This window comes from Candoia aspera, chromosome 6 (assembly GCF_035149785.1).
Source record: "Candoia aspera isolate rCanAsp1 chromosome 6, rCanAsp1.hap2, whole genome shotgun sequence".
Taxonomy (NCBI): Eukaryota; Metazoa; Chordata; class Lepidosauria; order Squamata; family Boidae; genus Candoia; species Candoia aspera.
The window spans coordinates 74,692,496-74,707,068 of NC_086158.1; the positions used below are offsets into that span (position 1 = coordinate 74,692,496).

Here is a 14,573-nt window from a genome sequence, read left to right on the forward strand (position 1 = left end):
CTCAAGGTCTAGAAACTTGGCTTGCTTTACAAATCTTTTCAAGCCAAGATTGTGAAGATGCTAGGTTCTGTGACCAAAGAATGTTTGTGAGCATTTATTTATTTGATTTACATCCTGCCTTTTATTCAGGGGCTCAAGGTAGCATATATAACACTCCCCACTTCACTCTTTCCCACAACAGCTCTATGAGGTAGGCTGGGCTAAGACAGAGTGACTGGCCCAACATCATCCAGTAAACTTTTGTGGTTGTGTGTGTGCACCTTTGAGCCAGTTTTTGAGTCCTGGAGACTGCCTGGACGAGTCCCTGCAGTTTCCTTGGAAAGGTTTTTTGGAAGTGGTTTGCCATTGCCTCCTTCCTAGGGCTGAGAGAGAGTGACCGGCCCAAGGTCACCCAGCTGGCTTTGTGCCTGACGCAGGACTAGAAACCACGATCTTCGGGTTTCTAGCCTTATGCCTTAACCACTACAGTAAACTGGTTTTCTTTGTGGTTGAGAATGGACTAAAATCAAGTTCTCCCACTTCTACCCCAACACCTGAACCACTATACCACCTGGTAGAATTGCAGATTCAGCCTTGTGTGATATGGCTTCTGAAGAGACTACATTAAAAAAAAAAAAAGACCAAGGAAACTTCAACACATTTTAATTCCGCATCCCTCATTTTTACAGCAGTAGCAACAAAATCTACAAAGCAGTTTTGAAAACAAATGAATTAGCAATTACAACATTGATAACATCTATGGAATAATTTTGTACATGATTCTCCATGAAAAGAACATTAGTATTTTTTTTTAATTCGGAGCCGTCGCTTGATGATTTCATGATCACTTTCCTTTTGATCCATAACCATCTAAAAAAGAAATGAAAGAATTTTTCTAACCAATCAGGTATGCAGATAGCACTTGGCCAAACTGTGAGAACCGAGGCCAATTCTTTCTTGGCACAATAAAGACACAGAAGATAAAGCTCCAAGACTGAGAGAGCTGCCAAGTTAGAGGGGCCTGTATTGTGGACCAAGTATCTTTGGTGCCCAACTACTGCATGATGAGGGCCATGATATCTTATAATTTTATAATTAAGGGAACTTGGTGATGGTTTCAGGGTTTTGAGCTGTCCCAGTTCTGATGTAAAATAAAGAAATAACCCAGTGTTCAGTAGTTGTGCAACTAGAAGCCCCAGTCAGAAGCCAAATGATGTGGGAAAGTCATTACTGTTTTTGATTGTAATCTCTTAGGGCTGGTTAGCAATCTGAATTCATGGCTCTTAGGTGACTAAGGACTGACCTTGAGCAACTATAAAGAATGGTCTGATCTGCACCAAATGCTAAGCAATAATGTACTTCGATTTTTGCTGAGAACATCCCTAGATTATGTTCACTGACCCTCAAAATTAAAAAGACAAAAGACAAAAAAGATTCTCAAGGAAAAGCTCTCTCAAAATTTTGACAATTTTTATTATTTTTAAAAAATACTGTTAATATTTTTATTATTGTATGACGGTGCTCCCCGTCTGACAAGCTACTTGACCCCTAGTTTAATATGTGTGAACCCAATTGTTATGGCTTAGCATTATGTGCAAACTTGTTTCAACAAAACATAATTAAACATTGAGATATGTGAATTGCCATGAAACACTAAACAAAGGTTTAATTGGGTGATTATTATTTGTTCCATTTGTACCCCAAACAACTCTGAAACATACGTGTCTTCCTCCAGCACAGCTACAAGACAAATCTGGATATTGGAATCAATAAAGCCTCCAAACCCAGGTAAATAATGGCTAATCTCACCTAAAGGTAATAAACACAAGCCAACTTCAAATACAGGTAATGAACTCTGCTTGCTTTTGCTGGCCTTATTATAATTAGGCACAGTTTACTCTTAATTTGGATATAACACTGCATTCTAGTTGATCCATATCAGGAGATTTTGATATTGTCTTATCTTGCACCAGAGAGGCAGGGCAAAATGTAAGCTTAAGGCTTACTGAAGTAACTAATACCTAATCATTACATCTTATTCAAGCTAAAAGCCATCAGCTTTGAAGGCAAGACAAAGAACAAGGTGGGAAATGCTGATTTTGCTGAAATCCTGTCGTTTTAACAGATGAAGATTAAGACTATCACTTTATGCAAATTTACTTTGGAGCAAGCCCAACTGTACTGTGTGGACTTCATTTTAAGTAGAAGTATTTAAAATAAAGCTAAAGACAGAGAGAGGGTTAAGGAGAGCAGAGAAGAGGACCATGAAGTGAGTACAACAGGAAATGCATCTGTCTCAATCATATTCCTAGAAGATGGCTGGGATGGGTCAAGCCAGCCTCTAGGGAAAGCAAATAATATTAATTTTAAAAATCAGAAAATATCCTAAATCTATATTGTCTGTCCATGCAATATGCCAGCATCATATTCTATAATGCCTGTTCTTCACCTATACTCTGCCTTTCTTTCAGAGAAAGCCTTAAAATTGGCTAAAGACAGTTGTCTTTAAAATACAAAACATTAAAACTATCTCTCCTTGCTAAACGAAAACATGGAAAATCCCACCACTGACCCCATCTTTGACCTAACCGTATTTCTTCTGGGCATCATGGGCTCTTTTTATTACATCTCCCCCCACCACACACACACACACACACACACCACTCCCAGCTGGGTGTAGTTCCCAGCTTTCAAAAGGCTGTCCACCCTGAGTTGGTCAAAGTGCTTTGTGGAATCACTTACCACAGGACTAGAAAATTCAATAGGAGTAGAAATGTCGGTTGAGTACAGCTTTCGTTTAGCTTTCTTGGGTTTGGCATCATTTTCCTTAACTGATTCTTCCGTGGTAGATTTGGGAGATTTCATTGTTGCCATCAGCTTCTTTGCTAGAAGAGGCATGGTAGGAAATGTTCTCTTTTATTTAAAGCAGTACAACTCTATCTTACCACTTGCTCTACTCTTATCTAGACCAGAGTTTTTCAAATTGCGTTCTGTGGAAGCCTAGCACTGTGCAAGAGCTTGATGGGGTTCTGTGAGAGAGTAAGGGGGAAGAAAAAAGGTTCACCCGAACGCAGCCGTTTTCCTATCCCTGGAGCTTTGCCTCTTGAATAGGAATTTGAGGGTTTTAAACAAACAACAACTAACAAGTTCTACACCCTGAAAATGTTTGAAACCCCTTGATCTAGACCATCAGTGAATAAGAAGTTTAAAGACTAATCTTTCTAAAGGAATGCTCTTCCTTTCTTCTCCTGGAAGTAGTTTTTAAAAGCCACGACCCATACAACTGAAATCCATTCAGCAAAAAAGAACACCTTGTAAGTGATATTTTGGAGCAAGCCCCATTGGACTCCATAGGTTTTATTTTAAGTAGAAGTATGTAAAATCAAACTAAAAAGAGAGAGAGGATTAAGGGGAGAGGGGAGAGTGCTTTACCAAGATGGCAATTGGTAAGGGTTTCTGTAGTTGTAGTCCAGAACAATCAGAAGATGACAAATTGCCAGTGCATGGTGTGTGTATTCTGTCCTTCATGGTTTCATATTGAGCATTACTGATTCACTCACCAAACTGCATTTCCTGTCCTCCTTATGCCTATCTCGATAAATAATTACATGTATATTCCACTTCTCCTTTAATAAGCTTGCATGGTTCTTATTCCCTGACTCATTTTATCCTAAGCAAACTTATGACACAGAGAGCAATGGTGACTTTAGAGCAGTCATGCCCAAGTGAGAATTTGAAATTTGATCTTCCCAGTCCTAGTTCAACAGTCTATTACACCATTATTAGCATCAATGTTTATAGAACCTTCTAGAGGTGTGCAAAGATTCTGAACTTAAAACCTTTCAAACTCAAAATGGGTTCTTCTCTCCAAGGGTCTCAAACCTTCCAGAAGTGTCTAAACTCAAAATGACCTTGTTTTGAATTCAAGCTTGAAAGGGGCTCTTTTGACATTTCAGAATTGTCAAGGCAGCATTGGAAGGTTTCCAGTAACTTTGGAACAGCTGATTCAAACTCAAAGGAGAACATATTGAAGTTGAAGTACTTTGCAATCAAGAGGCAATCATTCCAGGAAAGGGAAGGGTTCTGTCCTAAAGATCTGTCTCTGAATGAGATCAGGTTGAAATTGTGATTAAATTACAGTTTCACTGTCCCTCCAGCAAAGTATTACATGCAATTCAAAAAGAACAAGAATACAAAAGGGGATGTCTGAAGCTAATTTCTTCTGCTCTGTGTTTTAAAACACCAACTGTCCCTTTTAAAATATGCAGCGTCCCATATGGAACAACAGAAATATCTCATAATTGTCTCACACTAAAGGAATAGGCTTTTTTGTTTTGCTCCTTACCTTTAGATTGTATAATTGTTGGGGAATTCTGCAAGAGATTACCAAATTTTTGTAGGGTTCCACCTTGGGATGCTGTTGATTTTATATTTGATGCGTAATGTTTACTTCTTAAGGAATAATCCTTTCTGAGAGAGGAGTTAGGAGCAGTCTGAAGCAATAGAAAACATAAAAGCGTATATTTAAAAGATTTTATTTATGGTCTAAAGAAACTTGCCAAACCAGACTGTCCTTTATAAAAAGTGTATCTGCATCAGGTTCTTACCATGTTTGAATATTAGATATAGGACTTAGCTCTGGCACATGGTATTTCCAACATCTTATACATCCCCACTCCAAAGCATTGGAATTCATTTCTGCTGTCCTTGTCTTATTTCTTAGTAGCTCCATGTTGGCTACTGTATATGGTTTCCAGCTGATGCAGTTATGGCAGATTCCCCCAATCTGGCCAAGTCTCCAGATGTATGGACTTCATCTCCCAGAATTCTCAGGAAGGGCTTTGCTGGTGAGAGAATTCCAGGGAAGTCCAGACATCTGGAGGTCATAAGAGTTGGAGTAGACTGAGCATTCGGTTGGCTAAAGGTTTAGATAATGAAGATTAGCTGTCACAAGGCTGATAAAAAATACTTTAAAGAGGAGACATCTGGGTTCAAGCATATGCATTCTGTAGAGGGGAAAAGGATAGTTATATGCTAGAGGGAAAGGAAGAGCCCATTACTCTGGCCTAAGGCAAGCTACAGTCCTTGATAATTTATCTCCTTTTTACCTGCCATATGACAGAACATGTGCTTTACATAATTGCTCAAATCAGGAATGTATGCGATATAACAATTAAATTATTTATATTATCAAAATAAAGCTATTCCACATCACAATTACTACAACGGCATCATATTAAAGTTATCAGCACACATACCCTTTGCCCTTGTCTCCATACTGAATCTGACCATACATTCATATTAGCTGGCAATTTTACATTCTTCTTATTTTCATTTTTCGAGAAGTCCTTAGAAAGAGAATGGTGTATTTAACAATGAGCTACGCTGCGGGTTAAACCGCTGAGCTGCCGATCGGAAGGTCGGCGGTTCGAAATCGCGCGGCGGGGTGAGCTCCTGTTGCTAGTCCCAGCTCCTGCTCACCTAGCAGTTCGAAAACATACAAATGTGAGTAGATCAATAGGTACCGCTTCGGCGGGAAGGTAACGGCGTTCCGTGTCGTCATGCTGGCCACATGACCCAGAAGTGTCTCCGGACAACGCTGGCTCTAAGGCTTAGAAACGAAGATGAGCACCGCCCCCTAGAGTCGGACACGACTGGACTTTACGTCAAGGGAAACCTTTACCTTTACCTACGGTCTCCACGCTGAGTTGTTAGATACTTCTTAGAGGGAAATGGGACAGCTTTAACCAGAACAGGCAACCTTTTCACACGCTGGATGGAGCATCATTCGGTTTGTATGTTGTCATAGGCATTCAAAAAATAGCATTTTTTAAAAGCCAAACTCTTATGAGATCTCATGGGAGGGCACTTAAATCTCATTACATATTTGCTATGATTAATCTTGAATTCGAATTAAATGTAAGGCAATCTTCATGAATTATTCTACCAGGTACAGAGCAATCTGATTTTCTAGATGCTACAACCCCAGCAGTTTCAACCAAGGATAAAGGATAGTGTCAGTTGTATTTTGGCCACATCTATAATTCTGCCCTATTCTGTATTAATTCCATACTGTTTAACCTGAGAACATGAAAGAAACATGCTTCTTAATTAAGCTAAATTGTTCTGCCATTTTTATCGACTTTATAAATTCTTCTATGTTTTTTTTTCTACAAGCGGACTTTTGCTTTATATTAAATTGGATGCCATTTCAATTTCAAAATGAAGGACTCAGAATCAGCCACAGGTCTCTGGAGGAACATCCAGCAATTTTTCACAGAACACCATCTGGCTTCTGATTGCTGAGGATTTTCACTAAGGATATCAGAGTGGCTGGTTTTGGTCTAATATATACAGGCAGTTCTTAAGCAAGAATGAATACTTGAAATCGCTTCACATGTATTAGTTTGTGGTTCAGACTGAATTTAGAAATTGTATATTTTATTGCCCATTACCTACTCCATGAATGGAAAAGAGTCTGAATGGGAAGCTAGCAAAATCAGTCACTCTGATTTTCATGGATCCCATCAGGTCCAACTAACGATAGTTGAGAAGTCTACTTCTGCTCAAGGTGTTGAGGTCAAAAAGATAGAAAGTCCCCCGATAACTTTTTATCTCCCACTTTTATCCCCTTTCTCTCACTGGAAATTATGGCCATTCAGTTCCAACCATCTCTTTCACTACATACCGAAGAGGCTAGAAACAGCGAAGAGCCTAAATCACATGATATTATTCTGACTACTTAGATTCCCAATGTTTCCTAGACACTGTCACTCAACATGGACAAAATATAAGGTTGGCTGCTAGAAGATAGGAAGGCAAAATCTGGAGAAAGAGCAAAGGAACAGAAAGAGGAATTTAGAAAAGGCAATGTAAGGAAAGAATTTTGATTGTTTTATTCCCTGCTGGTTGGGACCAACTGACTCTATATTTTGGGCCAGTGGGACTACCACAAGTTAACAAGCTCAGCTCTGGGACCTTAATTACTGTTGATGATTAGAGCCCTCTAGCCAGCTCATAGCTGCTGCCTGAAACTGACCAGACCTTAATCAGTTTCACACTGAAGGCTTTTGTTGTCCTAAATGCCCACATTGGTCAGAAAATGCATTTTTATTACCCTCATACTTGCGAACGGTTGCTATCTGAGGCAGTTGCTAAACAAGGACTACCTGTATAAATACCTCTTTGAAAAGGTATTCTGTTCTGCTTAAGGTATTATTCGGCCTCAAATGAAGTAAGATTAAACCCTTTAACATTTGGGGAAAAGGATCTTTCAATGAATGTACATATATCCCCAAGTGGTGCAATTCACAGTGCAGCCAGCCCATCATTTTCAGTTCTTTGCTTTAAATATGTTATTCCTAATTATAACCAGGTTCTAGATGTCAATGTGTTATTAATTTATATTCCAAACATTTGGAATTTATCAGCTTCTGAAGACATTTGGATTTATTGTATTTGGACTATTGTATTTGCCCCAAAGGATCATCATGAAAGATTCTGGTGTATCAGATATGCCTTGCCAAAATGAGTCACCTCTCAGCCGTTGAATTGGATTTTTACTGGCATAAAGAAAAAAGACTGGGCAATATAATTCCATGTGGGTGAGGTTCAATTCACTGTTCAAAAACTACCCATTTTAATTGATATATAATTATTGTTGTGATTATATTTTATTTGATTTAGGTTTTCTCTCAATTTCTCTCTATACATCTTGTGTATTATTTGCACACACACTTTTTCGGTTTTTCCTCTTTTTATTTTTGTATTAAAGCAGTAAAATAAGACCTATTCAAATAAAATTTACTTTCAAATCCACAAGGTTCAGACCGTAGTCTCACGAAAGTGTTAAGGGATATGAATAAATAATGACAGGTTTCAGTTAGTTAGCATCGGTTCTGACCAAGAGACAGTAAAACCTCAATTCGCCAGATTCCAATTCAGTGGACTTGAATGCTGTGGACAATCTTTTACTTAAGGTTTCACCCCTAAACAATGATCATTGCTTCCAAGCAGTAGAGATCATTAACAAAATTATGTTATTTGTGTCCATTTGTGCCATTTAGGTAATTATGTATTTCGGCAAATGGTGTAAATTGACACAAGATGACACCTCTCTTGCTTCATCTGACCCAGCACTCCCTGTGGTTTACAGAGGAGTTGAGGGTTCTGAAGAGGATCAAGAGACGTCTACAGTGCTGCTGGAGGAAGACAAGGACCAAATCTGAACGAACACAAGCTAGAGCTGCTATTAAGGCCTACCTTGTGGGGGTAAGAGCGGTGAAACATCAATATTTCTCCGCTCTTATTGCATCCGCAGAATGCCGCCCGACAGCCCTGTTTAGGATTACCTGATCCCTCTTGGGTAAGGCGGATTCAGCGATCCATTTACAGGGCCATGCGGAGGAGTTTTCTGAGCATCTGCAGAATAAAATCGCTCAAATTCGTTCTAAGTTGGACTCTAAGCGTGAGGCACAGTCTGGGGAGATGCCGAGGGGACGTACTTACCCTGTTATCTGGGAACGGTTTGATCCTGTTGGGCCCGAGGAAGTGGACAGGATCCTCCGGACTGCAAATGCAACCACATGCCATCTTGACCCTTGACCCTCCTGGCTGGTAAAATTGGCCTGGGAGGTGACTTGTGGTTGGGTCCAGGCGATTGTTAATACATCCTTGAGGGAGGGGGAGTTTCCAGCTGCCTTCAAGGAGGCGCTGGTACACCCCCTCCTGAAGAAACCATCCCTGGACCCTACTATACTGGGCAATTTTCACCCTGTCTCCCACCTTTCCTTTTTGGGAAAGGTGGTTGAAAAAGTGGTTGTGTTGCAGCTCCAGAGGATTCTGGAGGAAACAGATTATCTGGACCCCTTTCAGTCAGGTTTCAGGCCAGGATATGGGACAGAGACTGCATTGGTCGCACCTATGGATGATCTCTGGCGGGAACGGGATAGAGGCAGTGCATCCATCCTGGCTCTTCTTGACCTCTCAGCAGCTTTTGATCCAATTGACCATGGTATCCTTTTGGGTAGGCTCAGGGAGTTGGGGGTGGGTGGTGTAGTCTTACGCTGGTTCACCTCCTTCCTCCAGGGCCGGTCCCAGTCGGTGGTGATAAGAGAGGAGAGATCTGCCCCTTGACCCCTCCACTGTGGGGTGCCGCAGGGTTCGGTTCTCTCTCCTCTCCTATTCAACATCTACATGAAACTGCTGGGTGAGATCATCCGTCACCACGGGATGAGGTATCATCAATATGCTGATGATACTCAATTATACATATCCATCCCAGGTGAGGTAAGTGATGCCGTGACTGCCCTCTCTCAGTGCCTGAGGGCTGTGGGGGTCTGGATGGGGAACGGCAGGCTTTAACTGAACCCTGGTAAGACAGAGTGGCTGTGGGTTGATGGCTCCTCTGTATCCGGGAAGTTATCATCTTTAGTTCTCGATGGGGTTGCACTGCCCCATTCAGACCTGGTGCGTAACTTGGGGGTCCTCCTGGACTCACGACTCCTGCTCAAGAGCAGGTGGCAGTCGTGGCCAGGAGGGCCTTCGCGCAACTTCGTGTTGTGTGCCAGTTATGCCCTTTCCTGGATCGAGAGGCCCTCTGAACAGTCACTCATGCCCTGGTCATCTCCCACATAGACTATTGCAATGCGTTCTAAAAGGGGCTACCCTTTAAGAGTATCCGGAAGCTTCAACTGGTCCAGAATGCGGCTGCACGAGCAGTTATCGGTGCCCCAAGATTGGCACATGTGACACCACTGCTGCGCAAGCTGCACTGGGTTCCAGTTTGCTTCTGGGTCCAATTCAAGGTGTTGGTTATCACCTTTAAAACCCTACATGGCATGGGGCCAGGTTACCTGAGGGACTGCCTCATCCCCCTAACATTGACCCACCCCACCTGGTCATGCAGAGAGGGCATGCTATGAATCCTGCCGGTAAAGGAATTCCACCTGGCGGGGTCCAGGAGGTGGGCCTTCTCTGCAGTGGCACCCGCCCTCTGGAACATTCTGCCCCCGGAGCTGAGACAGGCCCATTCGCTCCTGGACTTCCGGAAGAACCTAAAAACCTGGTTCTGCCGCCTCGCTTGGGGTAGGAGGGGCACCAGTTCATCTTGGGGGTGGCTAGTGTGATAGACCTCTCCCCAACAAACAAGATCTGCCCTGCTTGGATTTTATATTTTATATCTATTTTATTTTTTATAGATCTATTTATATTATAATTTATATGTTTTAATCGTGATTTTATTGTAAACCGCCCAGAGTCCTCTTTTCTGGAGAGATGGGCGGTGACAGAAATTGGAAAAATAAATAAATAAAAATTAGGTTTGATGCAAAAATTCAGATTTAATGTGTATTCGGCTTTAATGGACACCCTTTTCTCCCCAAAATGGCCCATTAAACTGATGTTTTACTGTATATTGGAAAAGCAGGTGTTCATTACAAGAGATAGTAAGAAATAGTAGATAAAAGATCAGCTGTGATAGTTGTTATAATCTAAATGTGGTATTGGGGTAAAATGTGAAGAAGGATTAAAGTTCTCTTATCTACTTGTTCTCATTTATCTACCAGATAAAGCTTAAAGAGATTCAGTACCTGACTGACATCAGAAATGCCCTTATTTCTAAGTTTGTTTTTCCAGAAACTTGACAGCATATTGCTCTTGAAGGAAGCACATTTGAGAAGACAAAGTTATTTTTCCATGCATTCACCTCTAAGCATTCATATATAATTTCAAACCTGGAGTTAAACAGACCCTTTTAGAAATGCGACTTTTTAAAAAAAAATAGTATTGACAGCTAAGAAATGGTATCATAATTTTTGATAAAACATTATTCCAAGAAACCATATACTGTGTCATTGACCAAAAGCTACCACAACCTACCATGAAGGTTAATAATTAACCTGCAAGGCCCCTACTGAAAAGTTCAACCCTACATATTATGGTCAGAGCCTGTCCCACCATCTGCCGCTCCCAATGTGGTAAGTTTGTGGGCACTGATCAAGATCAGATCTCAGCTGCACATTCAGATTCCCTGGACTGGGGTTTTCTTTTTTTGGGGACATGCTTGATGTACGGGCTTGAGCTGCCCACATGGGGTTCAGTCATGTACAGAAGCCTAGAAGTCTGGAGTTACGTCTGCAACTCACAATATGGCATTTCATTTCTCATCATAACTTCAGAGACGGTTATCAGCTAGTCATGAAGAAAGCATTAGTAAAAAAAGACTTGAGATAAACTGGGTCCATGTTTTCAGGCTAGACCTTGCTTTCCTTCAAACAAATTAAACAGAGAAGACTACTACTTACAGTATATAAATGTCAGTGCAGGTTATTTTTTTTAAAAAATAGTCCTTTTTGTTGAGTCCAACTCCTGGTGGCCTCATGGACACATTCCTATTATTTTCTTGGCAACAATTAAAGCAAGGTGTACATGTTTTAGCATCAAAGCAACTCCCTAGATAATACAGATGGATCCAGATGATCCCAAATCCTTAAGAAACCACATATAACTGTATATCCCAAATCCTTAAGAAATCAGATATAATTGTACATTTAGAAGGAAGCGTGTCCTCCTGTTTCCAGTGGGACTTATTCTTTAGTTTGGGATAACATCCTTTGGTGGTTTAATAATGAATATTTTAGATTTCTTTCAGAAATACTATTTTGAGAAGAGTACAAGAAACATGCTAAGAATATCTGCTTTTTTCCAAACTTTATACCTTGTCCATGGTGTTGCTCTTCCTTTTCCTTGTCTTGGGCACCTTAAGAGTCACCGTGGAAGGACTTCCTTGATGCTTTACTTCCATCTTATTGGGCTGCAAAGGTGTAAACTGAATCTCCATTTCAGGTTTTGGAAAGCGGCTAGTGTGGTCACTCTCAGAAGATACTTCACAAGAATCTAAGACAGCACCTGATTGGTCCTACGAGTACAATAACATGACATAAAATAGAAAGCAGAGGAAAATAATATTTGCTTTGCCCATAAAATAAAGAAGAAAACAGACCATTTCAGAAGGTGAGAAATTCAACAGAAGTCTCTAAGGAAAAATGGCTCTGTTGCATACTCTTATTTCATTGCACAAATCTTTGCAGTAAGCTTTATAGTGTGATATCAAAAGCTTGTCCCATCAAAGGAAAACTCAATGAAGTTCAGTTTTTACTAGAGGACAAAACATTGAGTAGTAACACAGAAGTGCACCAATAAGCTTCAAATGATTTACTCCCAAAATATCAGTTCATCTGAAAACTAAACACCTTTCAGTGAAGCAAAATCCAACACCAAGAAGTAGAGTGTTTTGGGCTTCAATTCTATATCCAGATATCTAGGATTAAATGCCATTGAGCTCAATGGGACATCTAAGAGACTTAGCCTGCCCAATGCTGCTGTCACATTCTTTCAAGTATCCACTTAATACTTAGAGAGTTGCTGCACTTTCAGATGCAGGAGAATAGCTTCTAATGTGAGAATACTCATTGGCCTGAACTTCACATGTTGTAGGCTTGGAGGTATCTGTCGGTACCAAAACTTCCTTCTCCTGAATGTTCAACGTAATAAATAGAAGCAGGAAGGGGAGTTACATATACACTGAATACATGGAGGAAGTTATATGAACCACTATTTTGAGAAGGCACCTATAGGATTTCATTGTTAGGTTCTGAAATTTACAGTCCTGAATAGGTAGGAAGTCACACCGAAGAGTAAGTTTCAGAGCACTGAATTGCTGCTCTACATGCGCGTAGAGACATTCCAAAGAAATCAGGAAACTACCTTGGCTGGATGGGGGCTTTTTTTTAATGCCTTTAAGTCCGTTTTTTACCCCTGGCAACTGCCTGAACTAGTCACTGCAATTTTCTTGGCAAGTTCATTTGGAAATGATTTGCCATCACCTCCTCCCTAGGGCTGAGAGTGACTGGCCCAAGGTCACCCACCTGGCTTTGTGGCTAAAGCAGGACTAGAACTCACAATCTCCTGCTTTCTAGCCTGGTGCCTTAACTACTACACCAAACTGGCTCTCTGATGGGGGCTTACCTGAATATTCTCTCCTGAAGATATCTTGCTAGAATGTTGCAGTAATGAGCCAATGTTCCCAGCAGTATTGCAATTTGACAAGTCAGCTGGTTTTTCTTTGAGCTGTGGAATAAAGAATTTAATGGGATTTTAAGATCTGCATTGCTCAGAAATACATACGATTTTTGATGCCACCGGTGGTGTAAGAGGCCAAGATGAAGAACCTGTTTTCCACCACAATGGTGCCCACATGGTGAAATATCCTCCCCAAAGAACTCATTTTGTCCCAGAATATGTGTCTTTTCAGCATCCAGCACTTAATTTCAACTTTGTCTCCTGCTCCAAGTGCTTGGTTTTGTCAATCATATTAATAATGGATACCACTATGTAGAATTATGGGCTGTGTTTGCTTGAGAAAGTGGCATCTGAAGCAGCAATTAAAAAGAAATTAGTTCTAAGCAATGTCTCGGGGTCTCTGGAATCTCTGAAAATTTATCGTGAATTGTTTTCATGACGCCAAACACATTTTTTTATGGCAACTTGAAGTTTGCTGTATCAAAAGAGCCAGATGAAGCAACCATTTTCTTCTAATAACTATAAAAATAGTCTGCATAAACAGCAGGCCACTGATGATTGCTGACTGCACATGACTTCCAGCACTGTGCCATCCACATTCAGCACAATATAGGCCATTTGGGGTGAGATTATTTCGTTTCTTGGGTGGGATTAGGATTGGCAGACTTCTGGAACACAACACTTCCATTTCCGCCTTTATAACCGCCTTATTCTTCCCCAAACAACCCAAAATTTGCAGGGCCAGTATTTGGCCACTGTGATGCTCAACTGTGGTAGCACAATTCTGGCCCATCGGAAGAGACTGGAAATGTTAGCAGTTGGTCTCCCAAGCTATTTGCTTTCTGTTTTCCCCTGACCATAAATCTCCCACAAAAGGAAAAATAAAAAATAAATCCACCCTCCTAGTGACATCACATGTGCCACCCCCCTCCCCCCCCAGTTGATTGCAGGAGTAAGTTGTGGCCCTCAAAGCAAGAAAAATGATGGGTGTTATCTGTCTTTCTCTCACATGCACACATGCTTTTAACAGCACTAGCCTACTGCTAACGGTCTTTAATTCAGGAATTTAGCCAATGTAATAGAGAACACGCAAAGAAGAACAACTGCTTTAGACCCTAAGAGGAAGAAGTATTGGACTGTATTTTCTAATCCTTCTCTTCCAAAGTAAACATACAGTTGAAAGTTAACCACAGGTTAGAGAATCCAGTCTTGCTCAATTTAGAGAAACTGCTCCAATATTAGATTTTTAAGTGGGTAGCTTCTGGCGTGCTCAGCTCACCGAACAAATCATTCATGCTGGATCAGAATACATGTAGTACAAGATCAATATTCAGTATGGCATGAGTGTGAGGGTTTAATCCTCGACAAAGATTTCTTTTGCCCATTTCAGAAATAAGCTAGCTTCTGGAAGACAGGAAAAAATGATCTTTAGATATTTACAACCATTAGATTGTCTCCTGATTTGCTTTCCTGCCAATAACTTCTCTCTTAAATGTATTTGCAATAATTCTTCC

The 14,573-nt window shown here is 40.7% G+C and overlaps 1 protein-coding gene across 2 annotated transcripts in view; it reads right to left on the minus strand.

Moving 5' to 3' along the window:
* Positions 1 to 625: 625 nt before the first annotated feature.
* KIF20B (kinesin family member 20B) overlaps positions 626 to 14,573 on the minus strand; it is a 56,514-nt gene continuing 42,566 nt past the window's right edge. Inside the window, exons 30-36 of one of the 2 annotated variants that reach the window (XM_063307425.1) lie at positions 13,006 to 13,107; positions 11,696 to 11,896; positions 10,569 to 10,634; positions 5,238 to 5,327; positions 4,325 to 4,472; positions 2,722 to 2,864; positions 626 to 849 (exon numbers count right to left, since the gene is read on the minus strand). In XM_063307425.1, the coding sequence (XP_063163495.1) occupies positions 778 to 849; positions 2,722 to 2,864; positions 4,325 to 4,472; positions 5,238 to 5,327; positions 10,569 to 10,634; positions 11,696 to 11,896; positions 13,006 to 13,107 (822 nt within the window). In that variant the 3' untranslated portion in view covers positions 626 to 777. The remainder of the gene's footprint in view (positions 850 to 2,721; positions 2,865 to 4,324; positions 4,473 to 5,237; positions 5,328 to 10,568; positions 10,635 to 11,695; positions 11,897 to 13,005; positions 13,108 to 14,573) is intronic. The other variant, XM_063307426.1, reaches the window with a different exon arrangement.